The sequence below is a fragment of the Mobula birostris genome, chromosome 13 (assembly GCF_030028105.1).
Source record: "Mobula birostris isolate sMobBir1 chromosome 13, sMobBir1.hap1, whole genome shotgun sequence".
NCBI lineage: Eukaryota > Metazoa > Chordata > Chondrichthyes > Myliobatiformes > Myliobatidae > Mobula > Mobula birostris.
Window position 1 is genome coordinate 71123084 of NC_092382.1, and position 18386 is coordinate 71141469.

Below are 18386 nucleotides of genomic sequence, written 5' to 3' on the forward strand. Positions count from 1 at the left end.
CAGCTCCACTCCTAAAACGTACAAGCGAATTTATTGTAATCAATTTACCTACTAGCTAGTACAAGTTGGGAAGGTGCATAGAAAACTGAACACGATGAATAAAAACGCATTTACCTGGGCAAAATGTGCAAAATTCGCATAGAAATTCAGCATTTATTCTACTTCGCTGGAACTACAAATTTACTGCATAGGCTTTCAACGATTCATTCATAATTTAGGATATATACTGAAAGGGATCGTCCTGGCAGTTCGACAATTTTGCTATTGATTACAATTAAATACTGGGAGTTCTACCTGCCTTCTCTCTCTCTCTCTCTCTCTCTCTCTCTTCTCTCTCTCTCTCTCTCTCTCTCTCTCTCTCTCTCTCTCTCTCTCTCTGTGCTACCCCCTCCCCCCCGCCCCTTGCTTATTCCCTCCGTATTATTGCTAGTCTCCTAGTTTATCATTTTCAAAATCAGACTTCCATTCAGGTCTGAAAATATGATGACTTAAGTTAAAGCGATGGCACAATCAAGAGCCGCGGGGTACTGTTACAGCTTGGCCAGACCCCGCTTGGTCTGCTCTGTTAAGTTCTGGTCACCACACTGCAGAGAAAATGCGGAAACTATCGACAGAGTGCAGAGGAGATTTACGAGGGTTTTGCCTGGATTGGAGACTGTGCCCTGTGAGAATAGGTTGCGTGAACCCGGCTTTTTCTTCTTGGAGTGACGGGGGATGAGAGGTGACCTGATAGAGGTGTATACAAAGATTAAAGGAAATATATTTTGGGTCATTTGTTCGGAGTTAAATGGTACTACAACCGGGTATTGTTTTAAGGTTCTTTGGAAGTAGATACAGAGGGGGTGGAAGGGGTAGTTTTTTACAGAGGGTGATGGGTGCATGAAATGCACTGCCGGTGATGGATAAAATAGGGTCTTTTAAGAGACTCTTAGATAGGTACATTAAGTTTAGAAAAATAGAGTGCTATGTGTTAGGGCATTTATAGGCAGTTTATAGAGAAGGTTACATTGCAGGCACAACTGTTTTCTTCGTTCTGTGCTTTAAAAAGAGGAAATTGAGCATTTAGTTGCACAAGGAAGGGATTCTGGAGGGGGAATTTGAGAGAGGAAATTTGCGAAGAAGTGTAAAACGAGGCGATGGAACTGACGCCTGGCATTATTTCTGATCGGAACCATTAGGGATAAGGACTCAAATAAATGTTCAAATAGGACGGAAATAATTATATTTTACTTCTAATATTTTTCGCTACATCTTTTAATTAAATAGTTTGGTGATGTTTTCGTCCGTGCACTAATACCATTTTTCATGTAATATTTTTTTTCTCTGCATCAGTAAGTCTAGTCACCAGGAGTGTTGGAGAGAGATCGATTTTGTGATATTAATTCAAGATTAATTGTCTGTTATATTCTGTAGATTTTCTGGGAACAACATCATTTATAATAGAATCCAACACGTTCCAAACCACTGACGATCGGTAAACTGGACTATAATTCTCTTTCCTTTGCCTTACTCCCTTCTCAGAGTGATACTTCCCGTCCTCCAGGACCATACCAAGGTAGATACTTTAGAGAGAAAATAGGTGCAGGAGTAGGCCATTCGGCCCTTCTAGTCGGCACCGCCATTCAGTATGATCATGGCTGATCATCCAACTCAGAAATGCTTTCTCTTCATACCTCCGATCCCTTTAGTGACAGGGACCATATCTAACTCGCTCTTAAATATAGCCAATGAACTGGCCTCAACTGTTTCCTGTTTTAGAGAATTCAAGAGATTCACCACTCTCTGTGTGAAGAAGTTTTTCCTCATCTCCGTCCTAAAAGGCTTCCCCTTTATCCTCAAACTGTGACCACTCGTTCTGGACTTCCCCAATATCGGGAACAATCTTCCTGCATCTAGCCTGTCCAATCCCTTAGAATTTTATACGTTTCAATAAGATCCCCCCTCAGTCTTCTAAATTCCAACGAGTATAAACCTAGTTCATCCAGTCTTTCATCATATGAAAGTCCTGCCGTCCCAGGAATCAATCTGGTGAACCTTCTTTGTACTCCCTCTATGGCAAGATTGTCTTTCCTCAGATTAGGGGACCAAAACTGCACACAATACTCCAGGTGTGGTCTCACCAAGGCCTTGTACAACTCCAGTAGTACCTCCCTGTTCCTGTACTCGAATCCTCTCGCTATAAATGCCAGTGTACCATTCGCCTTTTTCACCGCCTGTTGTACCTGCATGCCCACTTTCAATGACTGGTGTACAATACACCCAGGTCTCATTGCACCTCCCCTTTTCCTAATCGGCCACCATTCAGATAATAATCTGTTTTCCTGTTCTTGCCACCAAAGTGGATAACCTCACATTTATCCACATTAAATTGCATCTGCCATGAATTTGCCCACTCACCTAACCTATCCAAGTCACCCTGCATCCTCTTAGCATCCTCCTCACAGCTAACACTGCCGCCCAGCTTCGTGTCATCCACAAACTTGGAGATGCTGCATTTAATTCCATCGTCTAAATTATTGATATATATATATATATATATATATATATGTATATGTATATATATAAGATGAAGTGAATCTTGAAAGGACAGGACCAAAGGATCTGTTATCTCTTCTGCAACCAGTCTCCGAATTCCGGGATTTAGTCCATTTGGTCCAGGTGACTTCAGACGTTTGAGTTTGCCAAGCATTTTTTCTTTGAAATAACACTCTCTCCTGCGAACTGATATTCACAGGTTACTAGCTCACAGCTGCTGCCTTCACAGTGCACCCCAGATACAAAGTACATATTAAGCTCATCTGCCAATTTTTATCTCAAATTCCCACCTCATCAGTGTCATTTTCCCGTGGTCTAATACGAGGGTTCAGCTCCCTTTCCCTCTTCATACAACTGAAAAAAAAAACACGGTATCCATTTTTTCATATTATTGGCTAGTCTGCGCTCATATTTCAAGCTTTTTTGGGTGCGTTTTGTTGGAATTTAAGAATTCCCAATCATCCAATTTCCGACTCAATTTTTCTACTTCATATACCATTTCCTTGGCTTTTATGCAGTCCATAACTGCTTTTTGCCAGACACAGTTGCCTACTCCTGCCAATTGAGTATTTCTTCCTTTGTGCGACATATCTATCCTGGCTGTCCTGCCCTGAAATTTCAGCCTTTTCTCATCTGCTGTCATCGCCGCCAGAACATTCCTCCGATCCATCTGCGCAATTCTTAATTTGTCGTTCGTGTAATTTATATATTCGGATGTATAACTGAGGAAAACTGTCGTTGCATGACCAGACCGGATTTCGGTAAATCTGATTTCTTGGTCGCCCTTCTCGTACCTGCAGACGAGCAGACAATCTCTATATATTTGGACAGCAAAGGGGACGTCGGGGAAGGCAAAAACGACGGGTATCGGATGCTTCTCTTCGGAGGACTGAGCAGAGTTGAAGAACATATCTATGCATCTGAATGAAAACACCGAGGTTCTCACATACTTCATATAATTAATTATAGACGAGTGTGGACGTACAGAATCACTCAGAATCTTTCGCAAAACGAAAAATTAGATGAAACATGAGATTCGCAATAAGAGGCATACAAGACCGGTGAACAAGAAAGTTACAGGTGGCCGTGGTACTTTATGCAGGAAGAAATGTAAAAGGAGAAGGGGATTTCCACACTAAGCATGAACCATAGAAACATAGAAACATAGAAAAGCTACAGCATAATAACAGCTGCTTCGACCCACAAAGCAGTGCCGAAAATGTCCTTACCCTAGAAATTACCTTGAGTTACCTATAGCCCTCTATTTTCCTGAGCTCCATGCACCTGTCCAGGAGTCTCTTAAAAGGCCCTATCATTTTCGTCTCCACCAGCGTCGCCGGCAGCCGATTCCAAACACTCACCACTCTCTGGGTTAAAAAAAAAAAAAAAAACACACAATTTACCCATGTCATCTCCTCTGTAACTAGCCCAGGCAACATCCTTGTAAGTCTCCTCTGCACCCTTTCTATGCTTTTCACATGTTTCCTGTAGTGAGGCGACCAGAACTGAGCACAGTACTTCAAGAGGGGTCTGACCAGGTTCCTATATAGCCACGACATTACCTGTCGGCTCCCAAACTCAGTCTTACGATTTATGAAGGCCAATGCACCGTAATCTTACTTAACCACAGAGTCAAACTGCCCAGCACCCTGATTGTCTAATGGACTCGGACCCCAAGATCCCTCTGATACTCGGCCCTGCCGATAGTCTTACCATTAATACTTTATTCTGCTATTGTATTCGAACTACCTAACAAAATGAACCATCTTACATCTATCTAAGTTGAACTCTATCTGCCACTTCTCAGCCCAGTTTTACATCCTATCAATGTACCGCTGTAACCTCTGACAACCCCCCACACTATCCACAACACTCCCAACCTTTGTGTAATCAGCAATATTACTAACCCATCCCTCCACTTCCTCATTCACAGCATTTATAAGATTCACGAAGAGTAGGGGTCCAACAGATCCCTGAGGCACCCCGCTGGTCACTGAATCCACAAAGCAATGTCCCCTTGGATCCCCTGTCTGCTTATTTTCCCATTAAACCTTTCATCGTGTACTTTTTTAAATGCCTTGCTGAAATCCATGAAGCAAACTCGACCATTTTGGACGGGTTTGCACAGTGTAAAATCAAGCGACGTAGTGGAAAAAGCTTCGCTTCCAGATGGGTTCAATCCACTTTATGCCCGCTTTGACTGTCAAAACATGGACGAGCCATCAAGTATTCCCGGAGCCCCCGATAATTCTATGATTCAAGACTGTGAGGCTGACATGCAATTAGCGTTCATGAGGGTAAACTCACCAAAAGCATACGGCCCAGAAGGGATGGCTGGCCAACCAGTTCAGAACTGAGCTGATCAACTGCCTATCGTGCTCTTTCGCATCTTGCTTCGGCAGTCTGATGTGGCCACCAACTTCAAGTATACTTCACATACTGGTTTCCTAGGAGAACCTGATGATCTGCCTGAATAACTATCTGTCAGTTACAATGGCAGCAACAATGAGGAAGTGTTTTAAGAATTTGCTAATGGGACATATCAACTTCTGCCTCAGAGGAGACTTGTCCGGCCCAAATTTTCCTACCGGAGCAATAGGTCCACTAAAGAGGTCATCTCACTGGCTCTTCATACTATCCAGGATCATCTGGACAGCAAAGATACACACATTGCAGGGTTGTTTCTTCACTGCAGATCAGCATAAAATGCCACCATCCCCTTAAAACTGATCAAAAACTCGAAGTCTGTACCTCAATAACTACTTATACAATTGTATCCTGGACTGCAGACCCGGTCAATTTGTTCCCAATGGCAAAAACATCTACTCCAAAATCTCCATCAGCACAGGTTCTCCAAATGGTTGCGAGCGCAGCTCCGTGTTTCCTTCGCGTTACACTGTATGACAAAGTACAGCACCTCTGCCATACTCAGATTTGCTGACGACACCACTGACAAATTTGATGACACAATAGCATTTTGAAGGGATATTAAACATCCTGAGGAGCGGTGTCACAGCACCAACCACTTTCTCAAAGTCAGCATGACAAAGAGGAGGTATTGAGTTCAGGTGGAGGAAACCACCGGTCCATGGGTCAGGCCTCAACGGCGCATCAGATGAGGAGAAGGTCAGCAATTTCAATTACCTGACGACCTGTCCTAGACTCAACACAGAACTGCAATTATAGCGAAAGCACAGCGGAGTCCAGAGTTTCTTGGAAGATTTGTGTATCGGACCGCAAAGCGTTCTAGCGTGTGGTCAAAACTGCCCAGCGGATTATCGGCACGCAATTGCTCACTGTTGAGAACATCTACAATGAACGCTGCTTGGGCAGGGCGAAAAACATTATCAAGGATGCATCTCACCCCGACCATGGACTTATCGCTCTCCTCCCAACCGGTAGGCGCTACAGGAGCCTCCGTTCCCGCAGTTATTTTGTAAATAACGCTATTCTTTGCATTTCAGGTGAAATGCTGAATGCATTTCATTGGCTTTGTATCTGTACTCGGCACAATGACAATAAAATTGAAACTAATCTAATCTAATCTAGTTTCGAAGATTCGGCATGGTATTTATTCTGAATTTTGGTGAACACAACCCAGAGCCGTCAAACGGTCTTCTTATGAAAAGACATTCTAGTGAACCTCCTTTGACGCCCTCCTTGTTCAGCAGATCCAATCTAAGATAAGGGGCCAAAAATTTCACTGATTACTACTTGTGAGGTGCTTCACATAGTCCCAAAATTACATCCATTACACTTGTCTTGTTATCCACCGGCTCACACCAGTAAACTGTCGTCTGGAGAATCCTGCACAGGGGCTCCCAAGCCCTTCTGCGCTTCTTTTCTTTTTGTATTTTCTCTCCAGTTAGGAAACAGTCAAACCTTTCTTTTTTTTCTACCAAAGTGCATGACCATACACTACCCAGAACTGTATTGCATCTGTCATTTTTGTCCACTCTCCTAATCTATATTTGTATTTCTGTATCGTATCACCTCCACAAATCTAACTGTCCCTCCAGCTTCCTTCATATTGTCTGCAAACCTCTGAACAAAGTCATCAACACAATCATCCAAATCATTGACACATAACGTGAAAGGAATTGGTCCAATCACAGACCACTAAAAACACCACGTGTCACCGGCGGCCAATGGGAAAAGGTTCCCTTTATTCCCGATCTTTGCCTGCAGCCAATCAGCGACTGCTCTGTCCATCCTAGAATATTTCCTTTAATACCACGGGCTCTAACTCGGTAAGCAGCCACATGTGCGGCAGGTTGACGATGGCCGTTTGAAGATCCAAGTACCGCAAAATCAACCGCTTCTCCTCTGTCGATCCTACTTATTATTTCTTCAAATAATTCCAACAGATTTGTCAGGCAAGTACATTTGTCAGACATGTGTTTGTCTTCTGCATTCTCATTGATAATAGATCCCAATATATTTCCAAACACTGAGATCAGGCTAACTAGTTTCCTCGTTTGTGCGAAAGGCAGGAAAATGGAATAGCAGCAGATGTGGGAAAACGTCCAACTACCAGACTCTGAGTTCCCTCCTTAATGATAGAAGCAACTCTGCGTTTCTTCATATGTTGTATTCATCCAAACTTTTACATTTTATACTTGGATTTCAAACATTTTCAAATTCTGGAATAATTGTTACATCATGGCACAGCTCTTTTTAAGAGCAATAATAATAATCTCAGAATCATCTTTAGAAACGAGAAGCCGGTGATGTTTCTACTTTCCAATGTATTGATTTACTTTCCATATTACTGTTCGATAGGCCACTTGCAGTTACGACTCTCCGGAAGTGAAGATCCATGTGCTGGTCAGCTAGAGGTTTATTACCGTGGATCTTGGGGCATGGTTTGTGACGACTCCTGGGATCTGGTCGACGCCAACGTGGTCTGCAGACAACTGGGTTGTGGATATGCTTTGGAGTATAAAACTCACGGTTACTGCGGAAGACGCGCTCCCCCAGTTTGGTTAGATGATGTGAGATGCTCGGGTAACGAAACATTTCTCTGGGAATGTCCATCAGCACCATGGGCCGAACATGACTGCAGTCAAAAAGAAGCTGTGACATTGACATGCTCTGGTAAAGAACATTTCAATTTTCTTTAAATTTACTTTTCTTTGTCTGTGCAGCACGCCATGACTACGGAGATGTAATAAATAATGTAAAACTGGACAGGAGACGATTGGGCCAGAATGAACTGTCTAAATGTTGATAATGCGTGGAGCACACGTACGCAGAAGCAATAAACTTATTCCCTATGTATCTGGAATGTTTATATTTCCCATTACTAATGTCATAACATTAATCATCCTGATTTCAGTATTGATTCTGTCTGATAATTCTTCTGCCGTCGCTCAAGTGCTTCCCCGTTTTCTTTACTCAAGCGAGGCAAATAAATAATCTCCAGTCTATGTATCGGTGTAGTTTGATGGTTGACTGACTGTTCACCAACTCGTTACACTACTCGAGGAGCTGTGAAAAAAAAAATACTGCTAGGCGTTCTTACAAAAGATAGATTCAAATATTGATCCAAATTCCTTCGACCCGTAGCAAAGTGTTTCAGACTAAAATATGCAAGCGATTCTTAAATACCCGATCTCATGATGAAATTCAATTACTTAGCAAAGCAGTAGTAAGTTGCTGTGAACATGCGAGTAAGCAGGGCCATCTAGTGACTAGAAATAACATAGCAGTCCAAATCAGGAGAGACAGAATAATACAATTTATCAAATCGGATCGATGTAAATTCCGTATAATAAAATCCCAAAAAAAAAAGATTCAAAAACATAGCATTGTTTTTCAATTCCCATTGTTTCTTTTTCCCCATGTTTCTTTACCTCTCCTTCTCACTTACTGAATTAATTGGGAAAAAAGTCAGGAGTAAAATAATATCTGTAAACAAAATCAACTAAAAGAGCCAACGGTAGAAATTTGATACCGAGACTAGAAGGCTGTAGTGTGTCCAGAGAAGACGAATATTCTATTGAGTTGTATTGCCGCAGAAAGGAATAAAAGACAGATAACACAATCAGAGTAGCTGTGGCTAAATGAAGTGGCAAAAAGCCAGAAGCTAATGTGAGGTCAGCTTTTCCGAATTCAAAACAAGGTGATTTGCATGCGATTAAATAGTGTAGGTGATTACATTAGAATCTCCGAAGATAATGCCTGGAATATATATTATATATATACACAAATAAATCCTAAAATCAGTTTTAAACACTCTTATCGAATCGGGGGATAGAATAAATGAAAATAATATTGTAATTTCGCCTTTATTTCATCACAGTCTGTTACTAGTCTGGATTTAGTAGGTGCGGTCTTAAGAATGAGGTACTGAGGGACAGTCAAAACACTTAACCACGTTTTTTTTTGCCCTGAAGAGCAAGTGGCGGTTTCTGTCGGTCAACATATTTCCAATGTCTCAATTCATACTTTTCGTTAAGGACAGAGGATGGACAGATTCTCCCTGCTCTTCATACTTCTTCCTTAAATGAATTCAAATATTTACCATTCTCAATTGTTGGTGAATCCGATAAGATTCCAGTATCAGACGCTCGATCTTCTATTCCTCAATTTTCCGTCACTAACCCATACCCTCCTTTCAGTAATTCAGCACAATATATCACTCCGTGCTTCCTGGGTTCGTTTAATTTTGCTAATCAATAACTTCCTACTGAATGTGCTCATTTTATTTTTTTATCTTTGTTCTACACACACACACACACACGGCTAATTTCTGTTGCAGAAGTAGAAAAAAACGCGTTTCCCATTGTATGCTAATTTTGCGACAACTTTTGTCTTCAAATGCATCCTTATCAGAGCACAAAAAGTTGCGCCTGCAGGACGGAGGTAGTCGATGCAAAGGACGAATTGAAGTGTGGTACAACAGGACCTGGGGAACAGTCTGTTCCACGAACCTTTATGGCAAGTCTGCAGAAGTGATTTGCAAACAAATGAAATGTGGACCAATGAATTCTATTTATCCTGGCTCATATCAATTTGGAAAGGGACGTGGACCTATATGGTTGGATGAGATTGAATGTACTTCACACGAATCGACACTTTGGCAGTGTCAGTCGCAACCGTGGGGAAAACACCAGTGTGACCATACTGAGGATGCAGGAGTTGCTTGCGAAGGTAAATAAGACAGTCTTATATCTATTTACGTTTTACATATTTATGTATAAATTCGTCAAAATATTTATTTTGTCAACAGAAACCAATATGACGGAAGGAATCACTGAAAGAGGCTGCTTGCAAGAAAACGCATTCTCCTCTTTCCCTTTAAAAGGTGACGAATTCGAAAACTTCTTTGCTGAAATCAGAAAACCTTGTATTAATGCCGCTATCAGAAAAATAAATTTCGTTCCTCTTGCCCTCTACGAAATTGGGCGCGCATTGACCAGAATCCTGGTTTCCCACGACTCTGTTGAGCACTGCCAAAGGGGAGTGAATTGTGACGAATTCCATGTCCAGACAGAAGATAGAGGGAGTTAATTGGAATTCATCGGGAACATTTGTTATCAGGCAAGATTATAAATGATATGCAGGAATTGTCTTCTGACCAGCTGGACGGACTTGGGAATCGGTATTACCTTGGAAGGAGGGAAGTGAACGAGGGAAAGTATGGAGATAGTCAAAGGCGAGAGACATTGTTGATTTGGATAAAACAAATGAAGTAAATATATCTAAACCGCAGGATACATAAAGACGGTCGGGTTATTGGGCAATATAGAAAGATGAATAAAGGCTACGATCAATAGATAAAAGATATCTATTTCGTTGGAAATATGAGAAAATGAGAGAGCAAGGCATTCTGTATTACTTAACCAAAATAACACAAGTGGTTAACTAGAGAGAACATAGGACGACGTATATATAACGCCCACAATTTATGGTTGGAGTTGAAAGATGTGCATGAGCTGTATTCGAGTGTTTTTTGTTTCGCCGGTATGAACTGAAGACAAAAAACAAACTGGCTAACAGTGAAATTGGTTTTGTCCTTCATCATGTCTTTCAGCATTTCATGATGAAGTATGAGTTGAAGAGCAAGGTCTGTGACGTAATGCCTTCATTAATCGGACACTAGTGATAAGAATAAGATATGTTGCCTGTTCGTTCAACAATGAATGGACTTCATAAACTATTTGTGGGTATGAAAAGCAATGCTTTTATATCATTTATATTTCCATTCGTCGCATTTCAAGAAGCATGTGGGGTTTATAAAAGAGATTTACTCAGAGTCTGCCTGGATAAGAAGGAATGGAAACACTTGGGACTCATTCTGCACCTAAAATGAGTCCTAATAGATACGTATCATTAGGTGAGACAGGCCAGGTAGAGAGTCTGAACCATTGTAAAAAAAAATCAAATATTAATGGACGTATTTAAGGTGACAGATGACGGATTAAATGAAGTGGTAGAGGAAAACCTTTATTGGTAAATTGAGAATGATATTGCTTGGAGCAGGTTTTGAGGAGTGATAATAGAAATATTTACAGTTATCGTGATTAAAAGGCTTTCAGCTGGAGTAGGCAAGTGTAAGTATTTGAGCGATATCGATTATGTGAGGCAGAAGAGAGGTGGTATAATTTGGCAGTGTTGTATAAAGAAATGGTGGGCCGAGGTGCCTGCCCTTGCGTTCTATAATTAGTTCTATTTTCTCTCTGACGAACTTCTGATTCCCAGACTAATTATTAAATAAATCTCAATTTTATTGTTTCATACCTAGATGTTCCATTGCGTCTTGTTAACGGCAATCACAACTGCTCCGGAAAGCTTGAGGTCTGGTTTAATGACAGCTGGGGCACGGTGTGTGACGACTCTTGGGATCTGGCTGATGCCAATGTCGTCTGCAGACAGTTAAGGTGTGGCCTTGCTCTCTGGGCTCCAGAAGATGTTAAAATGACCCAGGCAGCCGGTCCTGTCTGGCTTGATGAAGTCAAATGCACGGGAAGTGAATCTTTTCTGTCCAGCTGTCGTTCCTCATCATTTGGTCAACATGACTGTGATCACAAAGAAGATGTCATCGTTCTTTGTTCTGGTATGCTCTATGCTTTGACTGACATTTCCAATTTCCCTCCAAATGATTTGTTAATTTCGGAATGAGAAATATCCAATATAAACACCAATAGAGATGCGTATTCTGAAACTTCTTTGCAATATGTACACAGGTTCCGGACTGACTCCTACTGAACGCAACAATTCAGGTATGGATTTTGACGCTTACATTTCGCATCTATGCTGCAGATATCAAGAATTGATTATTCGTATTTCCTAATTGCTGAGTTCACAATGGATACTTTAGAAACTGTATGGGATCCTGATCGTCTTCTCAAATATTTTAAGCAGGAATATGCAGAATTGTTAAAAACATGATCTCCACTCCCGGTCAGACATTTTCTGTGAATCAACTAGTTGCTCGTCCAATACTCTTGAGAAAGTTTTGGTGTTTGCAGATACTAAATATTAAAGTTCAAAGGAAATTTGTTACCAAATATCCATATATCGTCATATACTGCCTTGAGATTCATTTTCTTACGGCATTCACTGTACATGTATAGAAACGCAACAGAATCTTTAAAGAACTACTCAGAAACAAGCGCGGAAAAATAACAAATAGCAAAAAGCAACTAAGTACGCAAATGCAAAATCAGAAAAAAATGTCAACAAGTTGATCAGTAAAAATTAATGCTGAGAACAAGAGTTATGTAACCCTTGAAAGAAATTATAGGTTGTGGAATCAGTTTACCACTGGAATAATTGAAGTTATGCACCCTATCAGGAGCATGGTGGTTGAGAGGTAATAATTATTTCTGAGCCCAGTTGTGAGGACCCAAGGCTCCGGTACATCGCATCAGTGAGAAGCGAGCATGGTCTGATGATTATTTAGTTATCCTGCGAAGGCGCTGCATATAATGTGTGCTCAACGGCAATAGAGTTGAATAATATGTCGGACCCGAAATAGTATTCGAGATTTGGTGACGATTTGTAACAGTGCAAGTGCTCAGTCTTATTTTTGGACCCTGCATGCACCCGTGCAGGAAGAAATAGTAAGGGTATAAGATCCCATTTCCTCAGTATTGCTCTGCCTTCATAAAGACCAATCTCGCTATGTGGGCCTGGCGTATAAGTGCATAACTGGAAAGAAAATAATTCCGCAGCTGCTGGTTACAAACAGAGTGTCAGTGATACTAATCGGCAGCTTTCCAATATTTTCTGAATTCATTGAGTGTACACTTAACCGTGCACCATTACCAGCTAAATCTCTCTGTGCTGATTAGAGGCGGTTAACAAGAAATGCAAGGATAAGTACGATGAAATATTTTTTTTTTCCTGGAAATGTTTTCTTATAATTAAACTCACCTTCCTTCTTGCTGTTTCAATCCAGCAATGTGCGGGGAAATGGAATTTGAACACGACGTTACTTGGGGTGTTTATCCTGATCTGATACCAGGTGGAGGAGAGAAGGTTTACTGTGCTTGGAAATACTTTTGACATATCAGGCTTTATTGTGAAATAGTCTTTGTGTCTCCGCTCCGCTCTTTCTGTCATGAAATACATAGGGATATAACTTTTAAAAATCGTGATAACTGAATGTATGATTAAGTTCATTAAAGATCGCTCAAAATTTCGTCGCATTGGATGTATAGTGTTTGTTTCGTGTTTATCGAAATACATGTTTTTACTTTTCGTTTTAAGATTTTGGAAACTGGACCCCATCCATCATGGTCACTGTCTGCATAACCCTTGGATCTGTATTCATCATTGAGTTATTGATACTGGTGACGATAGCAAGGAGACGGTCAGCAATCAGTGGTGAGGGCCAATCTTCACATCGACGTTTTATTGTGACGTTTTCAGTTTTTTTGGGGTTTCCCAAAACATGATCTTTGTGCAAACATGACTAAACTTAAATATGTTTTCATTGCTTTTGTTGGGAATTTATTTGCCTTCCGTGGGACATTTGTAATGGTGGTTTTCACTGGCCCTTAGTGATCGTGGAGTTATGATAAATTTTCATTATGTGGTAATGGAAAATGGTTAAATCTGATTTGTTAAGTGGCTACCTTACTGTGTATCTCACTGTAATACATCCATGCTCTGAACACCTGGAAGTATAAATTTCAAGAATCTGCTTTGTATCCTCGAATATTCTGATTCGGTTCTCCCAATCGAAGTAAGAGGAGGCATTTTCCCCATTCTTCATCATCTTATCATTTCATCATTCCATATTCACGATGCTGTTATATTTCTTCAACACAGCCAGGCTTTCTCTGTCATGTTCTGGAGTGACCTCTAAATTTCCATCCTGTCTTCATCCACTACCATTAATGATGGCATTCGCATCTATCTAATCATAATATTAAACTTGTCATCGATTCAAATGTGATGTGTATTCACTATTAAACAATAATCGGAAATATGCTCATTATTCCGTACCCTTCTTTTCATCTTTCTGATGCCAAACTTATTCGGTTGATTGGCCAGAGGCATCATCCACACATCGGTTGATTCAACGATCACGTTCACTAACTCTTCACCTTGACTAAGATCATTTTAATTAATTTTAGTTTAAGCATAATGTTCATGTACAAATTCGTTTATGCTGATGTTCATCCCCACTCTCTCTTTATTAGATGCACTAATGAGTGGCTATGGATCACCTGTTGACTTTTACCAAGCAATTTACGAGGAAATTGAGAATATTCCACCATTCAAGAAATTTACTGAGATGCAAGGTTCAGGTGTGTAGTATGACACGGAATCCGCTATGTACAAATTGATACCGTCTCAATTCATCCAATATTGGTAACAAAATCAAGCAATAATAATAAACCACACACACACACACACACACACACACATACACACACACACACATACACACACACACATACACACACACACACACACACACACATACACACACACACACACACACATACACACACATACACACACACACACACACACACACACACACACACACACACGCGGCTGTATAGGAACTTCTGAAATGAAATTGTAACAAAAATAATAGTGTGAAGTTATACAATAAACACAAGAGATTCTGCGGATGATGAAAATCTTGAGCAAAGCACACAATGTTCTACTGGAACTCAGCAGATCAAGGTGCACCTATGGTGGAGAATGAACTGTCAACGTTTCGAACCAAAACACTTTATTAGCTCTGTAAAGGAGTTACAGAAGCCAAAATAAGGAGATGGAGCATGGGGAAGGAGTACAGGTTGGCAGGTGATAGGCGAGACCGGATGAGGGGAAAGGAAACCTTATGGCACGTGAGAAATTAAGTCAGAAGCTTCGAGGACATAAGTAGATGCGGTAAGTAGATGATGAAAAGCCATATAGATTGTTCGACGGCACAATAGATATGAATTATGAAGGATGCTGAGAACCAGGTATCAGCTGTCTGAGTGTGGAGTCTGGAGTGGTATGATATTACTCACGATCAACGTACGGAAGCTCAATGGATAATAGAAATCTGAAGCATGCTCTGCCAGCATCTGCTGATATAGTCTCCAATATTTCAGAGTATTAGAGGCATTCCCTTTCTTCTTTCCTGAAATAACTCGCACTTTTCTCAGCAATTCCGAATTCTAAACTTTACTCTGTTCGCCAGTAGAATGCAGAACGGAGAACATTGAACATCGAGCAATATGACACAGTACGGTTCCTTATGCTCACGGTGTTGTGCCGACCTGTTAACTTACATGCGATCAATTTTGCTCTCCCTTCCTACACATTCTTTAGTTGCTTCCACATAAAGCAATGGACCACATGTGGCCACATAAAAGTTTCTTAAATGGCCCTAATATATCTATCTCCAATACCAGCGCGAAAGGGCGTTCCACGCTTTCACCCCTATCTATCTAGCAAAATTACCACTGACAACACTGCGTTCTTTCTTCGAATCAGGTTAAAGGTAGCTTCCTCATATTAGCCACTTCCGATCTGGGAAAGGCCTCTAAGGAGGAAAGGTCCAGCTCGAACAATCTATAATTATAAATTGTTGCCCCTAGTTCGGGAATCATTGTGTTCAATCTCTTCTACACTATCTCTGAGGATTCATACCTTTCTAAAATGAGCTGACCAGAACTGAGCGTGATATTCTGAGTGTGGTTTAAGCAGGTAAATTATGTCGCTGACTATCCTCTCCAATACTTTACCCACCACGAACTATGGCTCACTCTACCAAACTTTCCAAGGACGTACCTACTCACATTCTTGTACGAAGACACTTAACTAGGAACTTGAACTATTTTTCCCTATAAAAATGTTCTGCTAATTGGATGACGACTTTAGTCACTTCAGCTGATTTTATTTTTGCTTAATATATCGACTGAACTGTAACCGATAACATTAACTGTCCCCACTTAAAGGAAGGCCGAGATAAATACCTTTGCATTGTATTACTTTATCAATCTATCTGTCTTTCTATCTACATATTTCCTCATTCTCCTCCAGCAGGCTTGTCTTAGTCACCTTCATCCGTCAATGAAAGCGTTAACAAGAGCAATACACACACGAGTTAGCAATAAAATCGATTCCATAAACACATATCGATTGTTTCATTAGCAATTGAAGGCGGAACACGCATCTTCCTTTTCACTTTCTATTGAACGGTATTCAACGATTATGCCATTTAAGGTAAAGATGATACAGTCATTGACGCGATGATTGAATGATGTGTTCATTACAAAAACAAGAAAAGCACCAAACAAATACCTTGATGATCTCTTTCATTGAATTTTAGTTACTGGATCCATTCCTTCCATTAATGAAGCCGAATATTACACCAACGACTATCTATATAGTGCATGTCATGATCCACAAGACCCTGAAGGGTTGTTTTCCAATATTCATGGTCAGTACACTTATTTTCATTTTGCTCTACTTTGGTTCAATCTGTCTGTAATCATAAACAGCAAAGAAAATTGTCCTACTATGTGCGTATTGATGTGATTGAACAATCTCGTGGTTTTGTGAGGATCTTGCGTTACAGGAAGAGTGTTAATGAAGTCTGTAGTCAGCATTCAATTTAATAAATCATTGATTTCCTCCTTTTAAATCACTTTGAATTATAGTCCTTTAAAAATGAAATAAATGAGCATGTTCGGAGTATGAGAAAATAGTTCATCATCCCAAGTAATTTGCTGTACAGGGGCATTCGTCGGAAATAAAGTTTTATATATGATCGCTCCATGATCTGGTTCCTGACGATCGCAATGATGTTGTGAGTGACATAATTTATTCCTTAGACAGTGTGAAAGTGACGGACAGTGGTTGTGTTGATATTCTGCTACCCTGAATTGCCGATATTGTTCAGAACGAACAAGACGTGTTCTTTCCTTTATTCTAGCCTATCCACAGTAACCAGAAGTATATATTCATTGGTTGCCTTGTATTTTCTGATGTATTTTTGTGTCTGTTTAACACTCTGTTTCCAAAAATACATCAAGTTTCCGTCAGTGGCCTATGAGAAGCTCTGTTTTTATGCGTGCAGAACATGATTTCCAAGGTTAAAGCGAACTATGTGACATTGCACACTCCACATGTTCTTTTAATATACTACTTTTTTAAAAGTCGAAGCGGACTGGTTGTGTAAGCCAGAAATATTGCAGACAATCTGTCGCCAACAATGGCTGTTCCAAAGAAATTGTTTGTTTTGACTCCACATTGAACATTGTCCCAAAAGTTACTTTGTTTGATGAAACTGTGTTTTTCTATTCAATTTGATGCCGCTCATTTTCGCTCGAACAGAGTCCCGGTCGTAGATTCGCTTGCATCTGGCTTTCCATGTTTTCTCTTCGACTGACGACAATGATGAAATGACCGACAGCACACCAGGATTTCCAAATCACTTGCAGCTCGAATCGTCGACGGTTCATTCCCATACTTCACATCAGCCCGTTGAAGACCAAAAAAAAAACTAAATGTGCCCTCTTTTGCTTGCACTTTCTATATGTTATTGTCTGTAAAGTACGCGGTTGTAGAATTGTTCAATATATACACAATAAAGGGTGCGGTGCTCAAATATTAGCGACAGACTATGGAACTAATATAATAAATGCTGGAAGAATTCCATATGATTGTTTTGAATTAAATTGTACATTTATATTGAGGTAGCATAATTTGACGATGCTTGTAATCCATTTTAAAGTGATTGCTACTTTCAGTGCGATTACTTTGCTACTTAAAATCTAGACACCTTAATATATTCACGAAAACAATATTCTTATCGGTGTTGGCATTTAATTGCAATCCCTTTTATACAACAAGAAATAACTTCGAAGTATTTGTCAGGTCAAATTTATAAACAAGTGCACAACTTCTACTACTACTGACAGTATTGATTTTACATCAAATAAAATGTATTACACCTGATAACGTCATGTCCTCCTATCCAGAAAGATGAATATGCAGATTTTCTATTCCCTCTAACGGACGTATTGATAAAAACAGAGAAACACGGAAATCTACGGCACATTATAGGGTCTTTGGCCCAGAGTGTTGTATCGATCATATAAACTGCTGTAGAAACTGCTGAGAATTTTCCTGCCGCATGGTTCTCCATTTTCCAAGCTTCATCTACTCATCTCTCTTGAAAGAACCTATTAAATCAGCATCTTCCACCTTTGCTGGCAGTGCATTCTGCTCACCCGCCGCTCTCTGTGTGGAAAAACATACCCCTGACATCTGCCATGTTTCTTCTTCTAAGCACCTTAAAACTATGCGAACTCTTTGTAGTCACTTCAGCCCTGGAGGAAAATTGGTCTCTGGCTATTCACACGATCAATTCCTCTCACCAT

At 40.4% G+C, this 18386-nt stretch overlaps 1 protein-coding gene across 1 annotated transcript; it reads left to right on the top strand.

Moving 5' to 3' along the window:
* The first annotated feature begins 9618 nt into the window (after nt 1-9618).
* LOC140207677 (scavenger receptor cysteine-rich type 1 protein M130-like) lies at nt 9619-18174 on the top strand. Its single transcript, XM_072276238.1, has 8 exons — nt 9619-9690; nt 9770-9844; nt 11285-11596; nt 11727-11762; nt 13255-13371; nt 14193-14300; nt 16331-16441; nt 17338-18174. Exons 2-8 carry the CDS (start codon nt 9778-9780, stop codon nt 17349-17351), a joined length of 765 nt encoding a protein of 254 aa, XP_072132339.1. The 5' UTR covers nt 9619-9690; nt 9770-9777; the 3' UTR covers nt 17352-18174.
* Nucleotides 18175-18386: the final 212 nt, after the last annotated feature.